Source organism: Xenopus tropicalis, chromosome 2 (assembly GCF_000004195.4).
Source record: "Xenopus tropicalis strain Nigerian chromosome 2, UCB_Xtro_10.0, whole genome shotgun sequence".
In the NCBI taxonomy this organism is placed as follows: domain Eukaryota; kingdom Metazoa; phylum Chordata; class Amphibia; order Anura; family Pipidae; genus Xenopus; species Xenopus tropicalis.
This window is the reverse complement of record NC_030678.2, coordinates 108,044,184-108,057,622: the sequence shown is the minus strand read 5'-3', so window position 1 is coordinate 108,057,622 and position 13,439 is coordinate 108,044,184. Positions and strand designations below refer to the sequence as shown.

Below are 13,439 nucleotides of genomic sequence, written 5' to 3'. Positions count from 1 at the left end.
GATAATTAAAGTGAAATAAGGAAAGGCTAGGTGAATGAAAAATGTGCATGTCATTTTTATCTTTAATTAAAAAAGGTAGATAAATTGAGCCAGTCTGTCAGTGGGGTGGAAATCTCCTGCGTGTTATTGCTTTCTGCTGCATTATAAACTTCTATAACCGAGAACATTAGGAGAAGTGTCCTGGGGAAGGGAGGTCGTCCGTGTTTCGTCTGTAGTGTGACATGAAAATGCATACTCTTCTAAAGGTAAAGGCAAGCAAGGATAATGACAGCTTGCTATAAATATAAATCTTGCACAGAAAGTAGAGCACACTTCATGTGTGAGACAATGTGCAAGGCAAGACCTAATCCTGTTGCTTACAGGGGGAAAGAGTTATATATTGCTTCACTGGTCCATTTCTTCACCTAAATCTTATATCCAAGATACACGTAAATCCCTAGTTCCATTGGTTTCATCAAAATTCCATCTTTCTTGGTCCTCTGAGACATTTTGCTCCCCCCATGCATAAATATTATTTTACCAACTGGAGAAATAAAAGGGTTTGTAATAGTTGCACCTTCTGTAACCCATTATGCCCCGCCCTTCTCTTGCAAACAGTAGGGATGCATCTCACAGAAAATACATTTCATACAAGAAAGGCTTGATTCTACATTGTGTTGAGAGCCGTATAAAAAGTTGAAATAATTGGTCTAAATGCCTGTTATGTTCTTCTCTGTTCAAATGACAGCATATATAGATTATCTTTGTTACCTGTGAGGGGACAGAGGTCTTTACAAGATGTCAATGTGAATTAGCATGGATGGATTTAACTATAACACTGTGATATAGAATATGACATACCTCTTATTAATTCTTGCCCAAGTAGCATTAATGTTATCTTTCATCAGTTCCACTTTCCTTGTGTCATCTGTAGAATAGTCACGCAGAAGCTTAAGAGCTAAGTCATTTGCTGCGTCGACGTTTATCTGCCATTGCTGGAGTTCCTTGGAAAATTGCTAGTGATGGAAAGAAATTGTTGTCCAATTACTAGATATAACCAAGACAATACAAAGGAAACATGCAAAAAGAAAGTTCTGTGTATGGTTGCATTAAATACATCAGCAATCAGCACACATAACGTTATGTGGAAATCTATATAAGATATTTAAGGCTTTTATGATATATATATATATATCAGTAAAAAGAGAAAGAGGTACAGACACGTACATGTCTATTTTTATATTGAAGGAAAAATCCTTGAGAGTTCAGGCATTGTGCTTTAGCTATTCAGTAGTTCCCTGGGTATGAGACTAATGGGAAAATGCTTTTATCCAAAAACCATTGCACTGATTGTTTTAAAAATTGAATCGTGAATTTAAGAATATTATTCATCAGTTAGAAGTTTTTCTTTTTGTACAATTTCACTGCTTGACTTTTAAATTAATGCACGTTTATCCTAGAATACAGGCAGTTTAATTTATTATGTGATTAGTGCCATCTGCTGGTAAGTCACTGTAATTACATAGTCATATACACATGGTTATTATAAGCAAAGTGTCCTCAATCGTAGTGGACTGCTTAATGGTTACATATAACTTTACTGGTCCAGATTTACAGTAGTTCTCTGTATGTAACCTCATAAAATGGTTACCATTAACTAGTCACTTGTTGGATAGAAAATATTAAATTCTCACCAAATCCCTGCACTCAGTGTACTAATTACAGTAGATCTCAAGCACCATGCTATAGACTCTAAATCATGTCATCAACACCACCAACAATATTGTTTATAGGTGCAGAGAACCATAGGTCTGTTTAGTTGGTCATAAGGACAGCTTGTACCCTATTATACCATCTGGCTCTTCAGATTTGTGTTGCATTACTGATAATTGCCTCCAAGAAAGAACTATGTGAACATCAAGTATTGCAAGAACAAACCCTGAAAAGATATACAGTATTTGAGATGAAGCTGTAGAGATTTCAGGCAAGACAAGCAATGCCTTTCCATAAACCTATTTTACCTGACGGCTATGCACACATCCTGCGTGCAGCTCATAAGGTTAATTAGTGTTCTCGGAAGATTTGGAAGAAGGTTTATTAAAATTTAAATTGTGGAGTCCTGTGTATTTTGTGCAGTTATTAACGCTTTCCTGACTATTACAAAAATGTTCTTGACAGTCAAGTGTTGAATGAACTGACCCAGTTACCAAAGCATTTACCGCTTTGATCAATGTGTCAGTTAGTCAGAATTTGTTCTAAAGTTTATTAGCAGCCATATTTCTTTCTATGTGGCTTTTCAGAACTGAGTCTGAAAAAGAGTTTCTAAATCATAATGTATCAGTACTTTTTTTGAGCTGTATCTCAATAAACCCATTTTTTGCAATGCGATTTATGGAAACATACACAAGCATGCTCAAGCACAAGCCATAAATCCCTGATATCTGTAAAAAATCCTCTTATTCAAATTGAAGTGAATAGCATCATAGGTAACTGATGGTGTTACATTTACAGACCTTTGTTAGTATAATTTACATAATCTGCTGTAGATTTTACTATTGATTTGCAGGTCTCTCTACACAGCCAATGCCTTTATTCACTGGGGCTTTAGAAGGGATAAGAAAGTGTGATATTAGTATAGATAAAACCTTTCAACAATTTGCAAGAGCTTGATGGTATTGTATTGTATTTAAGTCAAACTGTTTATATGCAATCTACAGGCTATGTGGATATTATCCTATTTCATCAACATCAGAAAAAATGCATCTCTTTTGTCTTTAATACAACTTTTTTTTTCCACTAATTACTTAACTAATTTAAATTAATGTTATTGTTTATTACCTTGATGTCACTTTGATGATTAGAATCAAAATTGTGAATCAAGAATAAGAGGAGGAGAGGAGGACAATTTTTTAATGGTGTCCAGTAATGAATGCAAGTGCATATGTAATTGGTGCAAAATGTAGAGTGCTGCTGGGGTTCCATTTTTGAAACTCAGAGCCCCAACCCGCAACCCACAGCTGGACCTGTAAAGTGTATTCTTTACCTGATTGGACCTGTTACATGACCCACAACTGCCTCTCCGCTAACCAGTCTGCTACCCATCATCAGAAGTCAGCAGGGGCAGACAAAAGAAGTATAAATAAGTAAAACTTGCTTTAGATAAGACCTGCAACTGAACCTGTGACCTGCAAACCCGCAGACCCACCAACCCACATCTATAACCCCATTCGAAAGTTGTACCCACAACCTATAGGTTACCCACTTTTTGCAAGTACCTGACCAGATGCAGAAAAATGCACATTTTTGCCAGAACGCCAGTATTATAGCTGGTGCCATGTAAAAGAGCATGTGTTGCATCTTGAATGTGATTTATTAAACCTAGTACAAATTGTCTGCATTGGTAAATCAAGTTCACGTTGTAGCAGTTGCATCACATCCAGCACATCCATGCAGTATCAATAACAGTGTAAGTGTGGAAACCACTAGGTGCTTTCTCTTGTGTGAGTATGCGGAACATGTTAAAAGAACCCCTAAAGTAATACCTCTTAAGATAGATGTAATTCCAGGGCTCCCGTGCACCCCATACTTTGCACTTTGTGTGCCATGGGCTACAAATCATGAAAGCACTGGCACTAGGCACAAGTTGTAAGGAGCATGTAATTATAAGGGCCCTTGCATTTATAAATGAACCCTCACATAAGACATTACCCTAAAGGTTGGTCAAGATTTCTTAGTTTCTGACATAACATTTGCAGCTGAGTCATTGATTTAGAAAAAAACAATCTTCATTTTCCGAGGTGGTTGGCTGAATATGACGCAATAAATTCTCACTTTTTCATCTGTCAGCTAAACAAGTAATAGAGTTTATGTAAGCTAAAACTTTTTAGGCCTTTAAAAAAAGTTCTTGGTAAAATTGTTGAAAAAGATCTATGATTGTACGTAACACAGGCTGACTGGTCAATGATTCTTATAACAGAGAGCCATAGACATTTGCTACAGTATCTGCAGCTATGAAATGAACAAAGTGCTCCGCTGGATACTTTATGGGTTAGTCAAACTGAAATGCCATTCTCCATCCAAATGTAATGGATCTGAGGTTTATCTAAGCACAACTAAACTTGTCTTTAACTCATTTTATTCCTTAAGTCTAGTCTAAATTTGAAGCTCCACTCATTTCCAAATAAACTTCCCGAAGATGCAATCTTGTATTGCGTTTTTATTATCTCAAATTTGCTGACCTAAAAGGATAAAATAATTAGTGACATGGAGTGATCGCACCACTTATGGTTATTTTTAATTTTCTGTAATGAGGATTCACTTAGGAAATTTTTAGAGGGCAAGTTAAGGTAATTAAGGGTCGTAATTAAAAAAATGAATATGCAAGCTCCACAGGGGCCTGCAATCCCTGATTCACCCAAATGGAATAAAAGCACACACAAAAGAACAAACACAGCAGAAAGAGAAACACAAGAGAGGCAGCTGTGGGTTGTTTTACATTAAAATTATAACTGTGCCATCTTTCTCAAACTGCAGAGCTTGAGATCCAACATGGAAACGTAAATAGCTGACAAAAAAGTTTATATCCTTCGCTTTGGAAAGATATCTCTCGAGCCCCCTGGAAAAAGAGCTCAGTAAGAACAGCCTGAGAAGGGAACAATAGAAAATGTATAACTAGAAGCCTCATAGCAATATAAACATTTGCAGCATCAACAGACAACACAAATAGGAGAAAAGTGCTATACATTTCTGGCTATAAACTGCAATGCAGAACCTGCATTGTTACTTATTTGTTCAGACATGGTATAATGTGAAGCATAATATGTTCATATTCTCTCATGTATGTGCCATGCATACACTAACACAATATTCTAACACTGACACAATATTCACACATTAACACAATATTCATACACTAACACAATATTCTTACACTTGAGCAGATTTACAAACAAAGGGAAAAAATAGGATCCTAACATTTGTTCCATTCCAAATGGTTTGTGTTTGTAATGTATGCACTATACAACTCTACCTCCTAGCCTCCTTTACATTGTCTGGTCTATGTTTCCTTTCCTATTTCATGTCTGCATTACATTTCTCGTGATTCAAGTATTACTGACCTATAGCTCTTTTAAAGCTGCTGAACTACTGAAAATTACTGGATTTTGTTGTTGAAGTTAGTTGCACTTAGAAGAGGTTTTGGCTTTAGAACTTATCTCTTTAGCTTATCTTAAACAGCTTGAGTTAAAATTTTTATATAGGTGAAGCAGTAACTACATTCTGCTGAATTTAAGCATGTCCAGTCCTGGGGAGCACCATGATGTTCTAGTAACACAGGATTGTAGGGGAGAAAAGTTTAGTAGTCTGCTACTACTAATAATAGCCAACGCTATAACTTACGACACATTTAGGTTTTAAGAAAAACATATTATATATAAATAGAGGAGGTGTAAGAAAGAAGAGCTACCTGAGTTTCTTAAGGATATAGAAGTAATTTGAAAAGGATATGAAAATTGATCTTCATGGCTTCACTACAAACTATGCGATTAGGAGGGTATGTCTTTAATAGTTCTAATGTTCCACATACTGTATTCCTGAGAGAAATCTGTACTACCCTGATTAAGATACAGGAGACTGACATAATATGTTATTTGGAACATATTACATTAATAGGTACCAAATTGCTACTAAATTACTATTCCCAGCATTATTAACAGGACATGGGAGTAGAGAGTATCATATAAGGCAGTGCTGTCCAACTGGCGGCCCGCTGGCCACATAGGCCCACGACCCCCCTCTGTGTGGCCCAACACCTGTCTGGCTGCTTTGATGGCTTACCTTTGTGTAAGCTTTAAATGGTATCAGTACTGGCCCCGTGCATGGTTAACACCTCAGATTTAGGCTGTAAACCCCCTGTATTGTTTAAAAATGTAATCCACTGTGTTGTTCACACCTTTTAATCTCTGCATTGTTCACCCCCTGCAGTGTTCACACCTCAGGCTCAGGCTGTAATCACTCACATTGTTCCCCTGTTCACACCTCAGACAGACTGTAGGAGCAGTAGAAACCCACAAAAAACCCTGCACACTATAAAAAGAACATATACTGTGGTGGTACTGCATTAAAAAAGTTTTTTAATACATAGTTATTGTGCAGACTGTAGGAGCAGTGCCAGCATTGTGTCACTGTAGGCTGCCTGTGTGTGCCATACTCTGCCTGCCCTATGCTGCCTGTATGTGCCATACACACAGGCAGCATAGGGCAGGCAGAGTATGGCACAGGCAGGCAGGGTAGGGCAGGCAGAGTATGGCACGCACAGGCAGGGTAGGGCAGGCAGAGTATGGCACACACAGGCAGGGTAGGGAAGGCAGAGTATGACAGGCTTTTGCTGTACTACCACCATTAATATGGCTATGGTCATGCAATAACGTGGGTGTGGTTTCAAGTGGGTGTGGTTTTAAAAGGGGGAGTGGTTAAAACTAGCTTCCATTATCGGCCCTCCACCACGGAGGCCGGAAAAATTCCGGCCCTCGGTACCACAGAAGTTGGACAGCACTGATATAAGGTATATAACAGTATAGAAAGATGCATAGACCAGTGGAAAGCAGATACAAAATAAACTGTGTCACTGTGTGCATAATAGCCAATACCCTTTTAACTATATTGTAGCTGTCTTAAATGTGGAATAGTTAGTGGACTGTAAATAACCATTAATAAAACATTAATAATAAAACAAACCTTCAGATCAGAATTCTGGTTTTTCAGGGCTTCTACTGTGTAGGATATTTCTTTCCATGAATCAGTCCTGTTTTTTGCTTTCTCTATAACTTGATCTGCCTCATGTCGAGCCTCTATCCATTGGTTGGAATCCTTCAGCATTTCTTGTAGCTGCAGTCTTCTGTTTTGAAGGTGACACTGAACCTCTTCCCATTGATTTTGTATTTTGTCAACTACAACACAAATGCAGAGCACATTACAGCTATGTTCAGGCTTCCAATTAAACAAATAATAACTAATAAACTCCTTCTCACAACATTCAAAGATCTTCATTCCTCTGCACCTCACTACATCTCTTCTCTTGTGTCTCCATACGTTCCTGGCTGACTCCTCTGATCCTCTTAGACCAACCACTTGGTTGCACCTCTCACTACTACTACTGTTTCCTGCCTTAAACTCTTCTGTCTTGCTGCTCCTTACATGTGGAATGGCATCCCTAAATTCCTTTGGAGAGAAGTCCGTCCTCAATCTCTTCAGAACTAAACTCTTGGAGCACTCGCATAGCACCTGAACTGGCACTTATATTGCAGCGTCACCCACTGTAACCTGCAGCACTAAATACGCTCCTACTTTAATCTGTAATTTACCCTCCTATTTAGATTGTAAGCTCTATGAGACAGGGACCTCCATTTTCTCTTTGTCATTTAGCTCTGTGGAATCTTTAATGCAAATGTACCTTTTATTGATTTATTTATTTGTATTCATCATTGTACTTTATATTACGGAAGCAACGGATCAGGCCAAACTCCAAATCCTTTGTGAAAGATTTGGCCAAATACTGAACTGAATCTGAATTTGCAAATAAGGATAAGAAAGGGTCAAAGAGAACCATGCGCTTCATGCGTGTTGAAAATTTTTAATTTCTTTGTTTATGTGACAAAAAGTCACGTGATTTTAAAGATTCGGATTTGATTTGGCCAGAGGTATGGATTCGGCTGAATTCGAATCCTGCTGAAAAAGGCCAAATCTGTGTGTTACAGGGGGCCGAGCATCCTTGTTTTGCATTAATTTATGCATCAGGAACCCTTACTAGGTTGACTAGTCCCCACTTCTTTTTGTGCAGTCTAGCCAGGAAAAGGATTCTGAATACTGGAATAGTTTAACTTGCAAAGTGTTGGTGCAAAAGCAGATGTATATCCTCACTCCAAGATTTCCCAGTGTACTGGTTTTTGTTAAAAAAAAAGTCATATAACACCTAGGGGCACATTTACTAACCCACGAACGGGCCGAAATGCGTCCGATTGCGTTTTTTTCGTAATGATCAGTAATTTTGCGATTTTTTTCGGCGTCTTTACGATTTTTGCGTAAAAACGCGAGTTTTTCGGCGTCTTTACGATTTTTGCGTAAAAACGCGAGTTTTTCGGAGCCATTACGAAAGTTGCGCAAAGTCGCGATTTTTTCGTAGCGTTAAAACTTGCGCGAAACATCGCGCCTTTTAAGTTTTAACACTACGAAAAAGGCGCGACTTTGTGCGCAAGTGTTAACGCTATGAAAAAATTGCGACTTTGCGCAACTTTCGTAATGGCTACGAAAAACTCGCGTTTTTACGCAAAAATCGTAAAGACGCCGAAAAACTCTCGTTTTTACGCAAAAATCGTAAAGACGCTGAAAAAATCGCAAAAAATACGAAAAAGTCGCAAAATGTTCGTTTCCAATCGGAATTTTTCCAATTCGGATTCGAAATCGTGTCTTAGTAAATCAGCCCCTTAGAGTATAGAATTTGCTCTGCAAAAACACCATGGAAGATTATGGAAGGTGAAATCTCAGTAAATGTTCTAGGGACATTTCCCCTTTAAGTGTCCCTAAAATGTTTGCTAAGATCTTACCTTCAATAAACCTCTGCAGTATTTTTGATATCAAATTATAATTTGTTTATGTTGTCTCTGTTTTGGACTGAGCACTTTTCATCTTGATTATCTAAGGGAGAAGAGTTCAAGGAATATTATTCAGGTATGGGACCTGTTATCCAAATTGCTCAGAGCCTGGGGTTTTCTGGAAAAGGGATATTTCACCATGCCTTGCCATACCTTCAGTCTACTAAAAATCATTTTAACAAAGGATTGTTTTCCCTCAATATGGATTCATGCAGCTTAGTTAGGATCAAGTACAATGTACTATTTTATTATTACAGAGAAAAGTCATTTTTTAAAATTAGAATTATTTGTTTACAATGGACTCTATAGAGGAGAAGTAATTCCCGTAATTCAGAGCTTTCTGTATAACAGGTTTCCAGATAAGGATACCTGTACTAATTTATTATGTATTTTGAAACAGTACTTGAAATTCAATAAAACAAGGCACTTTCACTGGTATATTTTCTTTACAGAAAATGAAACATGACCACTGTAGAAATCCCAAGTGATTACTTAGTAATAAGTTATAATAACACACTACGCAGAATCTCAGAAAGTCTTTTTGCTGCTATATGACTAAGAAATGATGTTAATTTCATCAAAACTAATCTCTAAAGAACATCCATTTGCCTTAAGCATTTGCGAAAGAGTTGGATCTCAGTATTCATTCCAGTTCTGTTTTAATTGAAAGAATTAATGTTACTGCAATAACTTTTGCTTTCTAGCCTTGATTTTTTTTTTTATAGCAACTGACATAAAGATATACAGGATATCATCTTATTGATATTCAAATGAAATTTTCATACTGAATAAATGTTTCAATTAGTGCTGTGAAACTATAAATATTCTTTGCGTGAATTATTCATACTCATTTTCCATCCAAAAACAAACTTATAATAATTTTTATATTTTTAAGTTATTATTATAGAGGAATTCTAATTAAATCCATATATCACCAAATTATTCAGTTCTTTGGAGATGCTTTCTTGAACTTATGATGCAATTTTCACTGTAGCAGAATATTTTCTAATGTTGTGTTAAGTACTATACTCTGTCTGTGGACTATTGTTGATAATAATTTCAGCATTCCTAGCAGAGAAATCCTAACTTGCTAGCTTTCTCTTATATGATATAGGCCCTTTCATGTTTCCACTAAGTATAAAAAACTGGATAATGATACAGACAATATTACTGTACAATATAACTGCATGGCAATGTGTTTCTGTTTTGATTTCCGGGCAGAATGATACTGTTTCTCTTTTTTTTTTTTTTAATAAATTCAAGATATTGAATGACCCAGAAGGTGATAGTTCAGCTTTCCTTTATCATATATACATTAGCCAACAAGTAAAATATTCAATCTCTGTTACTTTAAACAGTATGAATAAATACCATTTTTATATGCTGAAATTCAGCTGCAAAACATCTATTTTTGCATCATTTGAAATCCTGGCAGGGGAGGAAGGACTTAAACATTGATGTTACAAATTGTAACAACTTCCCCACAGCTTACAAGCAGCATGGAGGAACTACATAACCCACAATGCATTGCACTGTGATGTTTCTTCCTTATTGACATCATGTGTGCAGGGAATTGTGGGACTTGGAGTATGCAAGCTGAAGACAGTCTGCTACAGCTACTGCTACATTTTTTTTTTGAGGCATCCAGATCAGCAGGAGAACAGGGGGCCAGGTTTAGGTAACTGTTCCAAACCATATTATTACATTAAAAATCATGAAATGGCTGCATTTTTTTGATTGATGTATACATATATATTAGCCCTTCAGTTAAATATCTGTGTCACTTAACATGGCGAATCAAAAATAAAGTTCTAAGTTTTTATGCAAATTTCTAAGATTTTGGATGATTCCAAAGACTAAATACAAAAGGGCTACAGCGGAACTAGAAACAGATCGTTAGATGCATGTGATGCTGCAGGGCTAGGTACAGGGCAGTAGAGGGGAACTAAATACACATTAGTCATGGAGGGCAAGATCAAAAACCAAAAATTACCAAGCCTTTTTGGGCTCATTGATTAGTGCAAGTGCAATGTGCAAAGTGCAATTTCAGGTGTAATTCACCATTTCTTTATCCACAATTCAGTGTTATTTCCCACATTACAGCTAAGCTCAGCTTTGCGTTCACCGCAACTGCATCCAATACATCAAAATGAATCAGAAGTGACACAATTCCAGCTCTGAAAATGTTAGTTGCAACTTGCTAAACACACATGCACAGTTAAGATCTGTTCTGATGCATCTGGTACAATTGTGGTGGGTGAAACTCCATGTGTAGCCGCAATACACGGTTATTATAGGAAAAGTGCTGCATTGTAAGTAAAACAAATGGTAAACTGTCAGTCTAATGGGGAAAGGCTAATAGAAAGAAAACGCAACCCCCACATACCTCCATGTTTAGAGCTGAAATCAAAGCAAAAGGCCTTTTTTTTTTTTAAGATGGTTTTTCATATACACCAAGCCTACTAAAAGGGATTAGTACAATGTTTTGGCTTTTCTCTGGAACACTTATGCCACCTTAATTTAGCTGCGAGAAAATGTATACTGAAGATGTAATGGGCCTGATAAAGCAAGGAAGTTTATATTGTTCTTTGGATCTACTTAAAGAGAAGCTGAGCTACTGCTAAAAATACCAATGTTTGACTCGAGTAACCTTAGAAATTTTGCCTGCCTTATCCCACTGAATATTTTTAACATCGCGAGTGACATTTTTCCCGTTGCTAGAGCAACTGGAATATTTTTACCTGTTTGCTTCACATTATTCTGCTCTCTCACATACACTTACCACATACACACACACGAGCACCACAATGTATTGTCTATCTTTGCAATTGTTATAGTTTTAATATTGAGAGCATTGTTCATTAATTTTTTTTTGTGATCCTGCTTTTTAATTCTACACACATGCAAAGCCAATAAGGAGAATTGGCAAATCTGCATCTGGGCAATCGCCCATGGGCACCAATTAAATTCTTGCTTTTATTTTTCATGTTTTTACCTGTGGCTGGCTGAAAAAAAAATCGAATCAATCTGATTGGTTGCTATTGGTTACTGCCCAGGTGCAAATGCGCCCAATATCAATATATGCCCACTGTGGGCACACTAACATGTTTACTTGCAACTGTCTGCTAGTCATATACATATTCTACCTAAAGAGCAAATGTCAAAAATGGTAACCACATGGTAGAAAAGATGCCACAGGACTGCATCTAGGGGCCTGGACTGGAAGAAATCTAAGTAGTAAAGCCATGTTTTCTTTTAGATTAATGTGTGATTAATGTATATATCAAAAACCAATGGAGGGCTACTACTGCTAATGTTTTTGATAATAAACACATTTAAAAAGCACTCAAACGACAAAATCCTACAAACCCTAGTGCATAATAACATACCATAATAAATGGTATGGAAAATAGAACAGTTTTACCTGAAAATATAGTTCCAGCAATAAATGTTTGTGATCTTGACTATAAACTTGAAATACACCACACATCGCAATCTGTTGGGTATCACCATGTACAAAAAAGGGTATTTATCAAGCTATTTATTGATATTAGCTGATTGTGTAAAGAGCAGCAACTGCTTGAAAATATTGTATAACAATAGTGTTTGTCCACTACCACTGTTAAAGCAGTGTCAAACATGGTGATCAGGGGGTTTAAACAAAAGTTAATCTTTAACTTTTAATTTACACTACTTTTCTAACAGGTTTTTTTTACACAGTTTGCTAAATAGGCAATTTTGCCTACACTAGTGATGAGCAAATCTGTTCCATTTGGATTCGCCATAAAATTCGCGAAATGACAAGAAAATTTGAAAAATCTGTGAAATGAATTTGTTGCATGACTTATTTTTCGCCTTCCACTTATTTTTGTCGCCCGTGCCCATTTTTACATGACCGCGCCCTTTTTGATGTGACTGCGCCCATATTTGCCTCGACCACGACTTTTTTTGACACATGACGAATTTTTCCGCTGCAAATTTTCACAGAAGTTTCGCGAAACAATTCGCCAATGGCAAAATGTGGAAATTTGCTGCGAATCCATGCCTGGCTCATCATTATTAAACACATCTTACCACATTGTGAAAAAAAGAAAAGGATAAATGAGATTTCTAAAAAAATCTATACAGGTATGGATTCCCTTATCAGGAAACCCGTGGGAAGGCCATCTCCCATAGACTTCATTTTAAGCAAATAATTCTAATTTTTAAAAATTATTTCCTTTTGCTCTGTAATAATAAAACAGTACCTTGTACTTGATCCCCACTTAGATACAATTAATCCTATTGGAAGCAAAACAATCCTATTGGGTTTATTTAATGTTTAAATAATCTTTTAGAAAGATCCATTACCTGGAAACCCCAGGTTCCGAGCATTACGTATAATGGGTCCCATGCCTGTACAGATTTTACTGCACAACATTTACATTGCCAGAGCACTTGTTTGCATGCACTGGGTAGTGCCAACAGTATTTCCACTAAAAAGTACAGTTTTTAATGCACCATCATCCAGTAGTGGAAAAAAGACCCAGTGCCCCAGTTCACATGTATTTGAACTGAAAAAGGTGTCATTTTTGCACTAAACAATGAGATACAAGCTATCACATGGTGCAATGTGATAACTGGCCAATGACCCTTACATTATAAAATGCGAAGTCTCGTTCACTTTTATTACATATCCCTATATATTCATTACTTGGCTGACTATTACATGATCAGATGTAGAAGTTATACTATTTCTGTGCCATATGTATGTTGGAATCATAATATATTTCAAGCTCAAAATATTGGATTATTATTTTTGGCATAAGGAAC

General features: G+C 36.7%; 1 protein-coding gene across 3 annotated transcripts in view; it reads right to left on the bottom strand.

Moving 5' to 3' along the window:
• dmd.3 (LOC105946662) overlaps positions 1-13,439 on the bottom strand; it is a 1,093,908-nt gene that overhangs the window by 352,820 nt on the left and 727,649 nt on the right. For all 3 annotated transcript variants that reach the window (XM_031897001.1, XM_031896997.1, XM_031896998.1), the window contains 2 exons: positions 6,715-6,926; positions 841-995 (listed from right to left, as the gene is read on the bottom strand). In XM_031897001.1, the coding sequence (XP_031752861.1) occupies positions 841-995; positions 6,715-6,926 (367 nt within the window). The remainder of the gene's footprint in view (positions 1-840; positions 996-6,714; positions 6,927-13,439) is intronic.